The sequence below is a fragment of the Branchiostoma belcheri genome, unplaced genomic scaffold (assembly GCF_001625305.1).
Source record: "Branchiostoma belcheri isolate BF01 breed outbred unplaced genomic scaffold, Haploidv18h27 scaffold53, whole genome shotgun sequence".
Taxonomy (NCBI): domain Eukaryota; kingdom Metazoa; phylum Chordata; class Leptocardii; order Amphioxiformes; family Branchiostomatidae; genus Branchiostoma; species Branchiostoma belcheri.
Window position 1 is genome coordinate 1106002 of NW_017804165.1, and position 17209 is coordinate 1123210.

General features: G+C 43.5%; 1 protein-coding gene across 10 annotated transcripts; it reads right to left on the reverse strand.

Moving 5' to 3' along the window:
- Positions 1-2045: 2045 nt before the first annotated feature.
- Positions 2046-17209, reverse strand: LOC109480924 (fibropellin-1-like). 10 transcript variants are annotated; one of them, XM_019783297.1, is made up of 31 exons: positions 17095-17209; positions 16342-16431; positions 15473-15604; positions 13886-15230; positions 13391-13566; positions 12939-13180; positions 12436-12722; positions 12107-12236; positions 11725-11866; positions 11302-11501; positions 10889-11060; positions 10515-10628; positions 10184-10306; positions 9938-10060; positions 9686-9808; positions 9324-9446; positions 8715-8993; positions 8179-8301; positions 7818-7940; positions 7201-7479; positions 6677-6799; positions 6367-6489; positions 5924-6043; positions 5532-5670; positions 5178-5308; positions 4783-5018; positions 4203-4602; positions 3789-3914; positions 3381-3513; positions 2950-3080; positions 2046-2716 (listed from the first exon to the last, which is right to left on the reverse strand). In XM_019783297.1, exons 2-31 carry the CDS (start codon positions 16415-16417, stop codon positions 2529-2531), a joined length of 6162 nt encoding a protein of 2053 aa, XP_019638856.1. In that variant the 5' UTR covers positions 16418-16431; positions 17095-17209; the 3' UTR covers positions 2046-2528. The 10 variants fall into 10 exon arrangements, with proteins under 10 accessions (XP_019638856.1, XP_019638857.1, XP_019638859.1 ...); XM_019783298.1 differs by lacking the exons at positions 9324-9446; positions 9686-9808; positions 9938-10060; XM_019783300.1 differs by lacking the exons at positions 8715-8993; positions 9324-9446; positions 9686-9808.

The following is a 17209-nucleotide window of genomic DNA, read 5'->3' on the forward strand; positions in this document are numbered from 1 at the left end:
GATAAAATAGAATAAAATTAAATAGAAATAAAAATAAAACAAGAATAAAAAATAAAATGAAAATAAATAAAAAATAAATAAAATAAAAAATAAATAAAATGAAAATTATTGTAGTGGTTACATATACTTAACGTTATATTGTATTTAGCAATGATCATTTTTCACTAATTCCATTGAAGCAAATGATAATGGAAGCCAACTTATTACCCTGTTTGGTGTTACAGGTATGAACATACTAGGTAATACATTCTTTCCTCTCTAGCAGTTACACAAATCTATGTGGACATCCTCCAAGAACACAAAACTACATGGCCAGCGGCCGAGATAAACTTTTTTCAAAAGTCTTGTTCTACTGGTATCCCAGGTCTGTAGTCACCTTGTTTGGGCAAATTTCAAACTATAGATCTAGACCTGATTTCATTAGTCAATACATTGGAAACTTTCCAAAATTGAAAATGCAACAAACTAAAAAAGGTTGTAGATGAAATACTTTCAAAATGACACTGTCATGACACATCAATCTAAGAAGAATTTGCACATGTGACAGCTATGGATGGGTATCATTGATAGAGCACGTCGGCAGAACGCCTGCGCAGAACCCTGTATTTTCACGGCTTTCGATGGATTTTTGGTCAACGTTGCATTAGAATTTTGCCTGTTGCAGAGGATATCTTTTCTGACATAACATTTGGAAACTGCAGACGAGATGTTTTCCTTATATGCGCGAATTCAACCTTCTTTGAGACGTTTTGCCGAAGTGCTATGTACAATACATTACGGGTTTCGTGCAGGTGCAGTGCGTTCTGCCGACGTGCTCATTGATAGGCACATCATACAGTGTGCATGATGTTAGATCTAAAAGTTTGAGGATATTTAAGATCAGATTATGTAGATCTAAATCCTAGAGGATTAAACTTGACTGAATGTGACCTCAAATAACACTTGTTTCTCATGGGTCAAAAACCTTTTGCAAACAATGACAGTGACAGATGATCTTGTTATGGTGGACAAGCATATGAGTTAAATGTTACCAAAGGTCAACGTTAGACCTAATCATGCATGAATACAGTCTCCGTTGCCATTTTCTTATTTGCAATAGCTTTTCTTTCCCAGGCTCAAGAAACATTTGCTTCCCACAGTAAAGTAGAATTGATAACCTTTTTTTTTTTTAAAGTTTTATGGGGTTGATGATCTGGTCATGGTAGACAAGCGTGTGAGCGGAAAGGCCAAAAGTCAATTGATACTGTTGAACCTGACAGGGAATACAATCTTGGCTATTTGCCAGTACCAAACAAGCTCCCCTTACTTCACCTGAGGTGACTTTTGAGAACCACAGAAGGGTCAACAACCTTTCTGACAACAATGATAGGGATAAATGGTCTTGTGCATGTTATGACAGACAGATATACAAGTTGACAGACAGACAGTAATTCACTGTCAAATAGTAGTCCTAGTATCAAACGTGATGTGAACACAATGTTGGCCATTTGCTCATTGACCCAGGCTCTCCTTTTTTGACCTCAAGTAACATTTGTTCACCTCAGTTAGCAGGAACCATTGCTTTCATGGAACTTTGACAGGGATAGATTACCTTGGCAACATAGACAGCTACTCAGGTTGAAATGTATAAATAGCTGGTGATAACAGTTCTAAAGCTTGCAGGAAATACAATCTTGACTGTTTACCCTTTTTACCTGGCGTCTACTTTCTTGACCTCGAGTATGTGCTGCTTGAGCACATACCAGGTTCAATAACCTTTTTTGGGAACAATGACCTTGGTGTTGCTGACCATGCATGACCTCCAGGCAGCGAGGACTTTTTACCAATTGTATGTTATTCCATGGTGTGTGGCTGAAGCCACTATGATTTGGGACATCTTTCAAGTTGTAGTACTATCTATTCTTATCAGACTTTTTGGGGCACAGATTTTTCTTTCTTTGTATGTACTTTTCACTAAAGCAACATTTCCATCTTACACTATAACATTCATAAAACACCCAACTATAAATTTGTGTTGTAGCCATTGATTCATACTCATCTCGGTATCTCATTTTCCCAGGGCATTTTTATTTGACATATCTTCAATATATTGAACACAGATAAACCTGCACGTTTACAAACACCTGGAAAGAAACTAATACTTCCTAATGTTTCCTCCCCTAGAACTACTCAACTCCACAGTGATGAATAATGTTAAGGAATACAAAAGTCTTACTTTAAAGATAGATAGAAAGAAACATTTTAAGTTTAAAAAGGTTTTTAAAACCATCTGACTTCTATAAGAAGCATAGTGCATTATATTACTATGATGAAACTTAAGAAAACAAGAACAAAGGAACATGCGTTGCATGTTTAGTATGACTATACTACAATAATGTAATATTAATGTTTGAAAGCTTTTTGATAGTTCTAGCAGATAGTATCATATGAAGTAGCAACAAACCAAACTTCTCTGCACCCCTCAATATATATCTAAAGAGCCCTCTAATTTGTACATATTTCTTTTTACCATGCAAAAATTATCATTTTCAGCAATCAGACACATTGCTTGGCCAGTCACACACACGGTTGGCGTTGTTGAAGATCAGTCCAGCCGGACAGTTCATGGTGGTTGGAGAACTGTGACCAGGGATGCAGACGTAGTACTCTGTGCCACACTGACCAGTAGGGCGGTATGAGTTGGACGTCCTTCCGTCACATGTAAAAGTGCTAACAGCTGTGGAGTAGTGACAATACGTGATGTTAATTCAACATTCCAACATTGCAAGTACAGCATGAAGTCAGACTACAGGAAATCTTGGAACAAATACAGTAGGTAAAACATAACTGCTACTCTGATGAGTGGAGAAGTTTCCTGAATAGGAACTGGTCGTTAATTGGAAAAAGGCATTGTCTATCATAGGTCAAGTTGTGCTGTAAACAGAACAGCAGAACTTGGCATGTACACACCTTGTTGGCAGGTGTCTCCAGTGAATGCAGAGGTACAGGTGCAGGTGTTGGGGGCTGTACAGGTGCCGCCATTCTGACATGGGACGTCACAGTGAGGCTCACATCCAGGCACCTCCCAACTCCACTCACACCTGGGGAAGACAAAAGTCAGTGTCACAATTCTGTACATTCGATTACATCGTATATTTCTGGTCAATAGGTCTTGACACCACGTCTTCCTACCTAATCAGATGGTACAAAATGTGAAGAGCAGACTTGGATTTCATGACATTATAGAACAAAGATACAACAGACAAATCTGCAAAACACACAAAAATTCTTAAAATTCAAATGACGCTCTGTTCTTTATGGGAACTTTCTGCCCATCAAAGGTGCCAATACTGGTACGTTTCTGGTGTCTGGACAGCAAAGCAGTAAGCAACGCCCCCTACCTGTCAGTGACAGTACTGTAGGCTGTGTTGCCTGGGGCACAGTCTCTCAGGTACAGAGGGTGGCCAGTTACACACTCATAGTACTTCCCACAGTCAGCCGGGTAGCGGCCAGCAGATCTGCCTTGACAGGTGACTGGAGAGAACAGAGGAACAACATGGTCAAGAATTTTATTGTCCTGTATAATTAAAAAGCCCCTGAGCACGGTGTTGCTCAGTACCCAATCAAGATCAAGAAAGGAGGAATTTTCTCGTCTAATACCGCAATACTTGCTGATCTATCATCACCAAATGTAATTTTTCTTTAGTTACTTCAGTCACGATGAACCATAGTTTTTTTCCAAAAGTTTGCATATCAAATTGTGGCAGTTCAACTGAAATATGGAAGTTCACGGTGCACTTCAGACTTACATTCCTGACAGGTGTTTCCCTCCCAGCCGTCAGCACAGTGGCACCTGTAACCTCCAACCTCCTGCTCACATGTACCGCCATTCTGGCAGGGCGTGTCCACACAGTCACTCGTCACATCCACTGCATCTGTTATAGAGAAGATGAAGCAATCAGAACAAAGGCTAAAAAGCTATTGAAGTTGGTAACTGATTAACTTGTATATCACAGGAAGTATCTTATGAGCAATGAACTTGTACTGTTACACCACTTTTCAGTTCAAAATTGCACACTTTGGAAAAAAGCAGAACAAAAATGCTGTGCAGATTGGTGATTTTGGCAGCATCTTTCCTTGGTGCTGAAAAGCCTGTCTAAGACATGTCCCCATACCACAAAGCTGTTAAGTACATGATATATAAATGAGTCTGTACTACTTACTGCATTGATACTCTGCCATGCTGGCCTGTCCGAAGACTTCGATGTTAGTTGTATCCCAGTCAATCAGGTTGCCATGGTAACTACAGAACGCTGCCCAGTCCGCTCCTATTTCTGCCGGAGACAGCACGCGGTCCCAGAGGTTCACTTCCGACAGTTCTCCGATGAACGACTGGCCTGCATGGAACCCTCCCCCGACTACGTCTTGGTCCTGTCCGAGGATGAACGTGCCGCCTCTGCGCACCCTCCCTCCCACGTTAAACCTGGAGCCTGAAGCCGTCAGCACGCCGTCAGCGTAGAGCTGCCAGGCTCCATCACTGCTGCGCCAGGTAGTACAGACTGTGTGCCACTCACCGTCCCATACTGCTGGGTCTGCCATTTGGGTAAAACCCTGTATGTACAGCTGAAAAAAGCAATGACATGAGTTGTTTTATTACCTGCAAGTTTACATTACAATATTCACACAATTTCATATTTCACAACAAAGAACACTGGATTCTTGTGTTTCATTTTGGATTCAAACAGGAAAGTTATGATAGTTCTACCTATAAACTATTGGAGAAAAAACAATTTTAATACTTACTCTGAATCCACCATTAACAAACAAGAGCAGCTCATTGTGATGTTGTGACACTGCGTAGCTGACCAGGCTGATCTGATCGCTGGAATCCATGTTGGAGCGCATGTGCACACAGAGGGTCAAGCTCGTTAAGTCCTCAGACAATGTGGTCCTCATCCTGGCGTAGTCATCAACACCTCTGGGACCAGGGAAGATGACCTTCTGTGAGTTGCTGTCATCACCACCATCACCTGATACATCTGAAAAAGATACATGTAACATGACTTTTTAAACCAATAAATGCAAAATGCTTTTGTGATAATGTAGCTTGGTAGTCACCAAAGGAAATACATTTTACAGCTTAGAATCTCAATTTGCAACTTTAAAACTTAAAGGTACACAGATTGCTTTCTACACACCTTGTTGGCAGGTGTCTCCAGTGAATGCAGAGGTACAGGTGCAGGTGTTGGGGGCTGTACAGGTGCCGCCATTCTGACATGGGACGTCACAGTGAGGCTCACATCCAGGCACCTCCCAACTCCACTCACACCTGGGGAAAACGAAAGTTAGTGTCACATTTTGGCAGGGATGTTTATTTCAGTATTGGCTCCACAAATCATCTTTGACAAACTTGGTATTTGTGAGAAAAGATATGAACAAGAAACCAAAACAGAGGAGTGACTTTAGATGGCTTGTGTATTATATACATTATATGGATGGTCCATCATCCATGGTGTATAGCTTCATGTAAATGGTCAAACAGTGCCCCCTACCTGTCTGTGACAGGACTGTAGGCTGTATCCCCTGGTGCACAGTCTCTCAGGTACAGAGGATGTCCAGTTACACACTCATAGTACGACCCACAGTCATCAGGGTTCCTGTAGCGCCCAGGAGCCCGGCCAGCACAGGTGACTGCAGAAAACGGAAATACAACATGTTGAAAATTACAGTTTTGAATGAGAATCTACTATATTTACTATAGAAAGAAGAAATGCATAGATTATAGAATAAACTGTGAATCCTGTTACTCAACAGCTGATTGCTGAACAAGCTCTGCCACTGGCCTTGCTCATTTTCAAAGATTGCAATTGTTTTAAATTGCACAAGAGGCAATGGATTCTTTATGACAGATATTATAGTCAACAGTAGAAAAAGTAAGACATACACAGTTGGCAGGTGTTCCCCTCCCAGCCTTCAGCACAGTGGCACCTGTAACCTCCGACCTCCTGCTCACACGTGCCGCCATTCTGGCAGGGCGAGTCCACACAGTCACTCGTCACATCCACTGTGAAAAGAAATGAACGAATGATAAATGAAATGAGCAAAATAATTTTGACAATGATAATTAAAATGAAGGGCTAGCAGCAAAAAATGTAAAAGGCCTCTATCAATAAAGAAGTTTTGCAGAAGAGCAATACAGGATAGGCATGACTTTTAGGATACTGTTGCAACAAGATCTAGTATTTCACATGAAAGGCAACTAAGTATAGTAACTCATTATCATTAAATTGAACTGTCACACATAGGCACGGAACAGCAAATGTATTTTTCATTCATCTGTCCTTGGTGCTGAAATGCCTATCTAAGACATGTTCCAGGGTTCTGTACCTGTGCAGGTTCTGCCATCACCAGTGTAGCCACTTGGACAGGAACAGTTGAAGCCACCTGCAGTATTGGTGCACACTGCTGAGGGGGAGCAGTCATGACTGCCTGACTGGCACTCATCTACATCTGTCAGGTGAAGGCAAATGTAAAGGAATGAGTAAAACACTATCATTCTCAGTGTTACCTGTCTGTAGAAAAATATGCCATATAAAAGAACAGGGACCAATGCAATTCACAAGCTTTATGTTGGTTTATTGGGTAAAAACTATTCTGATAATTTTTCTTCAAAATATTGCACCATAGTGCAACATACCTGTGCATGTCTGGCCGTTACCCTGATACCCTGGCATGCAGGTACAGTTGAAGCCACCAGGGGTGTTGGTGCAATAAGCATCAGGATGGCAGCTGTGGGCTCCGGAAGCACACTCATCAATATCTGAGGTAGAGAAATGTGATAAATGTCATTTATTATAGCATGAAAGTTCATCTGTGTTGGTATACCTCATTATGATGAATCTAGACTTTATCTTCCAACACAGAAGAAAATTGGGACTTACCCAACTTTTTGGCTACCTGAGTCCATTTAGTGAACAAATTAGACTGGAGGAGTTAGCCAAAAATTTGGGTTTTTAAGTCCCAATTTTCTTATGTGTTGAAAGATAACGTTTACCAGCCATTTGTCATCATTTATTATAGCATTAAAAGAGTTAGAAATGTGTATTGTGTAAGAGCAAGAAAATGAAGCAATGCAATTCACAAGCTGTTAACAATCTTTATGTCGGTTGATTGGGGAAAAATTACACAGCAGAGCAGACGTAACTAAGCAAATACACATACCAACTTCCGGGCAGCAGAGACGGACTTCATAATCCAGGCACACGCCGTCTGTTTGGTCCGCCTTCCTGCAGATAAAGCCATTTACTGGATCGTTCCAAGCAAAGACCTCTCCTGTTGATGACGCGGCCTGACCTGTGCCGACAACGCGGGCTTGGATGCCCGTCGGTGAGTCACAGATCCGCCCTGGGTTCTCGTTTCGAAGCTCGGTCATCGTCTCCCAGTCACCGGTTGCCGTGGGGTTGTCACGGTCAAACCAGTCCGTCCAACTGATGCAGCTTTCTAATTTTTAAAGAAAGAGTCAGTTAAGTTTTTTAAACCCTGTTGTATTATATTAATTTGTCAAGGCGCAAACATGAAATACAAGTAAACCCTATTAGCGCACGCCCACAAGTGCCGGTGAGATTAATGACCTCTTCATCAACAAGTCTATTAAGGTATGGGTCTTTTATTTTTAAATAATACAAGGCCGACATTTGCTCGGGAGCAAATGCAGCAAATGGCTTCACCACAGAATTGGACAAAAAACAATGTCAATTTTATCTGTAATTGTGAAATCATTTTTCTTTAATAGTATGGGATGATTTCTTCTGACAATGTGACAGACAACAGTGTCGTACCTGTACAGCTCTGGCCATCTCCTTCAAAACCATCCTGGCAGGTACAGGTGTAACTTCCCTCTGTGTTCAAACAGTTGGCATTGGCATGGCAACTGTGTGATCCCTGCAGGCACTCGTTTACATCTGTAACAAAATGAAATGTTGTCAGCTGTGCAATATCATTATAGTTCAAAAAGTTAGTTCACTACCATGAGAAACTTGTCCTGTGCAATGATATTTTTGTAAAATTGTGGTACCAGTGACTATTATATCACAACTAATAAAAATATGATTCTTTAGGATGCCCTGCTTCTGAATGGTGATGAAATTTTATAGGAAGGTCAACTTTGTATTCAATATATTGAACCACAGTACAACATACCTGTGCATGTTTGGCCGTTACCCTGATACCCTGGCATGCAGGTACAGTTGAAGCCGCCAGGGGTGTTGGTGCAATAAGCATCAGGATGGCAGCTGTGGGCTCCGGAGGCACACTCATCAATATCTGAGGTAGAGAAATGTGATAAATGTCATTTATTATAGCATGAAAGTTCATCTGTGTTGGTATACCTCATTATGATGAATCTAGACTTTATCTTCCAACACAGAAGAAAATTGGGACTTACCCAACTTTTTAGGGTACCTGAGTCCATTTAGTGAACAAATTAGACTGGTGGAGTTAGCCAAAAATTTGGGTTTTAAAGTCCCAATTTTCTTATGTGTTGAAAGATAAAGTTTACCAGCCATTTGTCATCATTTATTATAGCATTAAAAGAGTTAGACAATTGTGTATTGTGTAAGAGCAAGAAAATGAAGCAATGCAATTCACAAGCTGTTAACAAGCTTTATGTTGGTTGATTGGGGAAAAACTACACAGCAGAGCAGACATAACTATACTAACTAAGCAAATACACATACCAACTTCCGGGCAGCAGAGACGGACTTCATAATCCAGGCACACGCCGTCTGTTTGGTCCGCCTTCCTGCAGACAAAGCCGTTTACTGGATCGTTCCAAGCGAAGACCTCTCCCGTCGATGACGCGTCCTGTCCTGTGCCGACGACGCGGGCTTGGATGCCTGTCGGCGAGTCACAGATTCGCCCTGGGTTCTCGTTTCGAAGCGAGGTCATCGTCTCCCAGTCACCGGTCGTCGAGGGGTTGTCACGGTCAAACCAGTCTGTCCAACTGATGCAGCTTTCTGATGTTTAAAGAAAGAGTCAGTTAAGTTTTAAACCGTTGGTGTATTATATTAATTTGTCCAGGAGTAAACATGAAATAAACCCTATTAGCGCACGCCCACAAGTGCCGGTGAGATTAATGACCTCTTCATCAACAAGTCTATTAAGGTATGGGTCTTTATTTTTAAATAGTACAAGGCCGACATTTGCTAGGGAGCAAATGCAGCAAATGGCTTCACCACAGAATTGGACAAAAAACAATGTCAATGTTATCTGTAATTGTGAAATCATTTTTCTTTAATAGTGTGGGATGATTTCTTCTGACAATGTGACAGACAACAAGGTCATACCTGTACAGCTCTGGCCGTCTCCTTCAAAACCATCCTGGCAGGTACAGGTATAACTTCCTTCAGTGTTCGAACAGTTGGCATTAGCATGGCAACTGTGTGATCCCTGCAGGCACTCATTTACATCTGTAATAAAATGAAATGTTGTCAGCTATGCAATAACATTATAGTGCAACAAGACAGTTCACAACTATGAGAATGAGCTATGAGCAATGATATTTTTGTAAAATTATGGTACCAGTAACCACTAACATCACAACTAATAAAAAATATGATTCTTTAGGATGCCCTACTTCTGAATGGCGATGAAATTTTATAGGAAGGTTATCTTTGTATGGAATGTATTGCACCACAGTACAACATACCTGTGCATGTCTGGCCGTTACCCTGATACCCTGGCATGCAGGTACAGTTGAAGCCGCCAGGGGTGTTGGTGCAATAAGCATCAGGATGACAGCTGTGGGCTCCGGAGGCACACTCATCAATATCTGAGGCAGAGAAGTATGAGTAAGTATGTAGTTTACGACAGTATTAAAAGAGTAAGAAAGCTGTATTGTGTAGTTTTTTCCTATTAAGGAGCAAGAAAATTAAATATTCACTGTTTGAAATTGTGTTACCTGTGCAGACATTTCCATTAGTAACAAATCCTGCCGAGCACGTGCAGGTGAAACTTCCAACTGTGTTTGTACATGTCATATCACCATGGCAACCATGGGTACCAGAGGAACATTCATCTATATCTGAGGAGAAGAATTGGAGAAACAAAACATCAGTTTTCTGTGGAATACAAAATCATAAAATCAGTTTTCTTAGTATGCAAGGATTTTTTTTTTCAGACAATGTGACAGACAACAGTGTTGTACCTGTACACCTCTGGCCGTCTCCTTCAAAACCATCCTGGCAGGTACAGGTGTAACTTCCTTCAGTGTTCGAACAGTTGGCATTGGCATGGCAACTGTGTGATCCCTGCAGGCACTCATTTACATCTGTAACAAAATGGAATATTGTCAGCTATGCAATAACGTTATAGTGCAAGAAGTTAGTTCACAAATATGTCTAACTTGTTCCTGTGCAATGATACACCGATAGCCACTACAGCGCAACTAACAAGAAACATGATTCTTTAGGATTCCCTGCTTCTGAATGGTGATGATATTTTACAGGATATTTGTCCCTCACAAATGGAAGACTTACCTCCATCACAGTCAGTGCCAGTCCAGCCTGCAGCACATGTACACAGATATCCACCACTGTTGTCATTAGCACAGGCACCGTTGTGACAGGGGCTGCTCTCACAGGCATCCACAACTGCAGGCAAAGGAGAAACAGTTTTATGAAATGAAGAGCTTTTATACTACATCTACTGGTGTATCCCTTCGCAGCTTTGATGTAACATGTGCAGTTCTCTGATTGAAAATATAGCAGCTTAATGAAAGAGTGATGGGTTATAAGAATATTGTAATATTAGAGTCTATATGAAACAAACTGAAACTGATCATACTACAATGTACATGTACTTGCATTGTTACTATTCTACTATTAGAAATACTTGTGCATGCCATACTCACATTCACAGTAAGACCCATTGCCCTGGTAGCCACTGTTGCAGTGACATCCTTGGATTCCATTCTGGATCCCACAGAAAGCGTTTTCATCGCACCTGACATCCGTGCACTGGATGTTGTTCTTACTGATGCACTCGCAGCGGCGGTTACAACCTTCTCCCCATGTTTCTCCAACCTTTGGGAAAAAATATCACAACTATTGAACAACACATTTAGAACAGCACTAGTATAGTAATTGACTTATGAACTTCCAAAGCAATGGCCTTTGTTTTAACAAATTGGAACTTAACTGACACAACAAAAGGACAGTGACTTTCATAAGATCTTTAATTACATGTATACATACAGACAGATATGTGGGTACAATAGATGAATCAACTTATGCTACTTGTTCTAACAAGAAGTTGTGTACTTACTGCATAGTAATGTCCATCACGGGTACAGCCACACTCTTGCCTGGTCACACAGTCCCCTCCACTCAGCACATACCCGTCATCACACTGGCATCCCTCCACACAGGTGCGGTTACAGTACTGAGGTGCAGACACGTCTGTACAGGTGGCAGGACAGGCGCTGGCACAGGAGCTGTAGTGACTGTTGCCGGGGCAGGAGAGTGCTGCAAAGGAAACCTCAGGTCAGACAATAACTGAGGATGCTGTACACTGAGACATTTCATAGCTTAAAGATTATGATTCAAGGAATTCAAAAATATTGTAACCCCAATCTTTGTTCATTTTGTTCTTCTGTAAAATGTAGTTAGCTGAGTTTTCTGTGAAGGTACAGAAAACATGGGTGCCTGAGAACATGGCTAGGTCTTACACTACAAAAGCCAAACGTACGACAGAAGGTTGCATTCCTCCATGTCCCGATGTTGATGCCAGCCTCAGCACAGGAGTCGGTGTAGGCCTGTAAGCTGTCACACAGGGACATGATGTCTCCATCCAGGGCACACATGTCATACGTGCAGGTCTCAACAGTACCCTGAGGGGAAAAGAGGTGTATCCAAGTTATAACATTACAAAGTTAAAACATCGTAACAGTAGCAATGATGACGAAAAAGAAAGCATCCTAAACATGATACACATACGCATGACAACAGATGGTATTCAGTACCAAGGACAGGTCTGATCATAGATGTGTGTGGACAGCGTTCAGCACCAAGGACAGGCTTGTTCATTTTTTCATACACTAGATTCGAAAACAGACTGTATGGGTTTATACCTCTGGATTGAGGGCTGAGTAGCAGGAGGCGAACACGCTGCTCGGGTCGTTCAGAATTCCGCACAGTTCCGATACAGTCCGCTGGAGGTCGTCGCTGCACTGCGCTGGGGGTTCTGGGTTCTCGTTACACCTATGAGAATTCAACATATGAAAGTTACCGTCACCAGTTAATGATATGCGCTAGTGAATATAGCCAAAATGTTATTCTCATGCGCGGACAGATTTCCGAAGTAAAACGCAAAAAAATAATAGAGCAGTCATTCCGGATTGCACAAAAATGCGTTATAAATGCGTAAGCATACTCAAACTAGAGTACAAAAAGGACTTACTGGTCGCCTTCCCTCTCAACCCGCCAACTGTTGCCGAACTGCACGACGTCAGCAGCCTGCGTGCCGTCAGGTGTCAGGAATTCGTCATTGACGTCGCCGTTGTAGTTCCCACACAGTCCGCAGAGGGCGCTGTGGTACAGGTCGGGCAGGACGACCTCGGCGCGATGCCTCCCGTCAAACGACACCTTCAGCCCGAAGCCTGTCTCTATGGTAACGTACTGACCGACGAACTTGACTGTTAGACCAGCCCGTGGTTCGGCAGGCAGAGTTGTGATCAGCTGGTCAATCTGGGAAGAGGAATCGTACGTTTGTCAGTAAATTAAAGTCGACATTCTGCCATCATGCATTACGTATAGATGTCAGTATGCGTTCCTGTTACTATTTGAACAATGAAATGAAGAAATTGTATGACGCTGTTGCGAGTCTAGCCCGGCGCCTGTCCCAGGAATGAATTAATTGGGAGTCAAAGAACAAAATACACTTTGTGTATCTGGTATACTTACATAGACAATCTTGTTCTTCTCCACCACAATTGTGTGGTTGTAGACCTCCACGGTGACGTCTGTGACGTAGCTGACGCGCGGGTTGCCGCGGTTTTCGTTCCTGGTCTCAACGTTGAAGTAAGGCAGCGTGTTGTTCTGACAGTTCCGTGTGAGCGTGTACGTGCACGCGCCCTGGAAGTGGTGCGTGCGCCCGTCGAAGGTGATGTAATGGGGGTCTCCAAAGGCAACACACGTGCTTCTGGCTGTATGTATCAAATACAATCGAACAAGAGAGGAAAGAGGAACAGTTACAACAAAAAATACTACATAGAACGTGTTCTAAGTCTAGTTTATCTCAGTTCAATTTGTTTGGTGATTGTGGTTTTCATGACACTTCCCGTGAACACAATATCCAGACTAACAACAGAAAGTCTAACCACTGTGAGAGTCGTCTATACAGAAGAGTTACTCACTCCAGCATGTCTTGCCATCTCCGGTGAATCCAGGTTTACACTCGCACTTGTACGAGCCGTGCGTGTTGACACAGACTGCGTCAGGGTCACAGTCGTCCAATCCGAGTTCACACTCATCCACGTCATGGTTGACGTCAGCCAAGTCTTCGTCAATGAGACCGTCGCCGTCATCATCTCTGGAGAGTAGAATGTTTATATCAATGCGGTGCATCTCGTCCTAATTTTCGACATTGCTGTGTTTAATACCGGATGTGTACACCCCTAAATGAGCATCAGCTGGTAAAAAGGTTATGTGGTTTGCAAAGGAAGGCATAATCGAAAAGGAAGAGCTTGTTCAGTGAGAGAACATGCTTGTAAATGTTGCCAGAAAAGAACGCATTATATATGAAAAAAAAATTGATGATAGAAAAAATTGTAACGTTATAGAGGTTTAGACCTTACGCTATCTGACATAATCTATAATGTTACAAACGTAAAAGTCACGACAAGTCTTACATTCCGTTCAGTAGTTCCTCGTCCACCAGTTGGTCACAGTCGTTGTCGACGCCGTCGCCAACCATGGGTTCTGTGACGTCACATCCGCCGGAGATGCTGGCCAATCGGAGACCTCCTGGAAAACCCACGGAGTCAGCGTAGGAGAAGCCGTAGTAGAACAGGGAGAAGGTGACAATGGCGGACTGGTGCTTGATCTTGTGTGTCCCCGTGGAGCCGATGTGAAGCTGTGTGGCGGACAGGTCGGTGTCTGGGATGGGTGACCAGGTGGTGGAGGAAGGAAGCGGGTTGCCGTCATACGTCAGCCCCGACGTTTGCGACGTCTTGATGACGATGTTGACGTAGCTGGTGTAGGCCGTGGACAGCGCGTCGACCGTGGCGAAGGTGTAGTCGGCGGCGAACTGCTCCACCGGCGGCAGGTACATCATGAAGGGATCCGTGGCGATGCCGTCCGAATCCTGCCCCTTGCTGTACTGCAGTACCATGATGGGCTGCGAGGAGGTGATGGTCTTGTAGGTGCTAGACGAAAGGTCCAGCTCCCAGAAGTCGCCTGCGTCTAGCGTACGAGGCGTTACGCCAGTGACGCTGACATCGGTGCCGTTTCTGGCAGCCACCAGTCGGAAGATGTCGCCTGCTTGTCGCACGGCGAGCGGGACCGTCACGAAGCGCTGTCCCCAGGTGTTGACGGGCGGGACGTGTTCGACCAGATGATCGCACGCGGCGAACTGGTTCGGCACCTTGTCGCACCGCACACCGGACATGACGGACACCGGTTTGTCCGACACGATGTGGGTACCCGTAAGATCTGACAGGTACCTGCCCTGGAACTGTACAGCCTCCAGACGGTCCAGCGTGAGCGTGATGACGCTCCCGGCATGGTAGTCCCTGCCGTCATGGTACACAGTCCCCTTCAGAGTGACGCTGACCGAGGTGCCGTCTTCAACACCGAAGATGCCGAATTCGGACGGATACTCCCGAAACGCGGGGGTGTAGGAAGCCACGAAATACTCCTTGCCGAGAACGTCGACAGGAAGACCCAGGAAGCCGTCTGTGGTGTGCCTCTCCTTGTTCACGCCGTACAGGATGATCTCGCGGTCTGCGGTGACGAGGACGCCCTTCTGAGCCCGCTCGTGCCCGGTGAGCATGACGGAGCGCGGCAGGGTGACCACCTGCACAGCTGCGTCAGTCACCACCAGCTGCTCCGTGTAGCTGGCACCTGGGGCAGTGATGGTGACGGTGGCGGGCTCTGAGCTCGCGCTGGTGATGAACAGCTCGAGTTGGCTGGCTCCGTGGTTCTGCAGGAAGCCGACCACAAACTCCGTTCCTCTGTTGTCCGGAGACGTCAGCACTGTCAAGAGACGTCGTCCACATTTTAGTAACGATATTTGGATGCGTAAAATGTCACACACACACACGCGCGCGCGCGCGCGCGCACGCACGCACGCACGGACACGAACCCACGCGCGTTATCCCATCTAGCGAAATGTGAAAAAAATTCCCCAACTTACAGAACATCAATTGATACACCACAACTGTTTATTTCAGACTAATACTGATTTTCAAGAAATAAAGTCCCTTAGCTTCAGTTACCTTCCTCACAGTTGGTGCCTTTCCACCCAGGAGCACACAGACAGGCGTACTCGCCTCTCCCGTTCAGACAAGTCCCGCCATTTCGGCACGGACTGCTGAGACACTCATTCACGTCAGGCGGGTCTGTCACTCCTGTAGTATAAAAGTTATCATTAAAAACCAGTTTGTAAGAATGGCCCGAGGAAAAGGGGTAGGACCAGGAAGCGAGTCGTGAAAACGGGGAAGGACCAGGAAGCGGGTCGTGGATGAAATGGAATGAATAGGATGTCAGAATAAACCCACTGGCATAAAAGGTGACCTATAGGCGGCGAAGCGTAACTGTTCGTACATTCAGGTGCACACGTTTGTTTTCTTTCTGCATTGATGTCAGTTGTCACTTTTCCATGCCGCAAGAACTAGACATTAGGAAATTCGATAAGTTGTCGGTAATGGACTGTTGCACAAGCTTTTAACAAATGTTTATTACGTTTCATACTACATGTACATGTATTACACGTTACGCACGTGTACACTTGGGTGTATACAGGGTCAGGATGCCAAAGGACAATCCACTTTACAATGCTGTATATTACATATTATGGCCTTTATAAATATTTGCCTATGGTACAGCTTACTTTAGATCAACAACTTTAGTCACGAGCGAATCAAACCAGTAGTATGACATTGTCCAACCAAGAGGAAAGCCACTTGAACAGTTTTCAATTTTAAAACAATCCGGCCGTTTCAAGCCGCTCCGTTTCTTCCTCTTGATCACATGAAGCATAAAAAAAAACATGTATGTCGGTTAACATGTAAATTTAGAATCCGTTCACGTGCCACATGTCAATCTACAATACCAAAGACATACATGTAGTTGTGTCAGTACTCACCCTGTGCCTGCACCACCGCCAGCACGTATACCACCAGCACTGATGTCACACCCATCAGCCACGGACGACACGCCATTTTGTATATATACACACTGGACATGAGAAAGGGTACGAAGTGAAGAATACTTTCTCTTATATAAACATGTGCTACAGGGTCAAAGGTCTATTGTAAAGGTTTATGATCGTAATAAACCAATAAATTATCAGTATGCACAGAAAGAAACTCGTGACCGTGTATCGTGACCGATACAGAGATCCCGCTGTATGATTTTCTACCACTATGACAGTTCCATACCAGCACGTCAAATAGGAAAACAAACTGAGTTTAAAATACAACTTACTTAAACCTTTATGGCATTTTCCATACTCGTCCGTTTCAAAGGGTACGTAGAATGCTAGCCTCCTAACTCCATTAAAAAACATTTTAAGTTGAATTTCGTAAAAAAAAAACGTTTTCGTCAAGACACGCTAGCATAAACGTGGTTATGTGGCGTGCGCACAAGAATGTTTTCCTCTTTCTTCCAACTAAACGTTACGTGAATTTTACAAATGTAAACTCCAAATCTCATCGAAACGGAGGGACAAGTACACTGAATAGTATGCATAACGAATTTTAAAACAAAAAAACGTAAGAAATTGAATAGGTAAAAAAAAACTCCAACAGCCAGAAGCACGGGACAAAAAATTTTTGATTTGATACAAACTTAGCGTTAAACATCGCCAGAGGAAACAATAAAGCAGTAAAGTTCTTACCTTGATAGATCTGGAACTTCAGACACGCTGTAAAACTGCAGTAGTAGAACTGCTTAACACTCTTGAGGTGCGCGGGTATTTATACCCTTCTTGGACAGCCAACACCTTTGTAAGC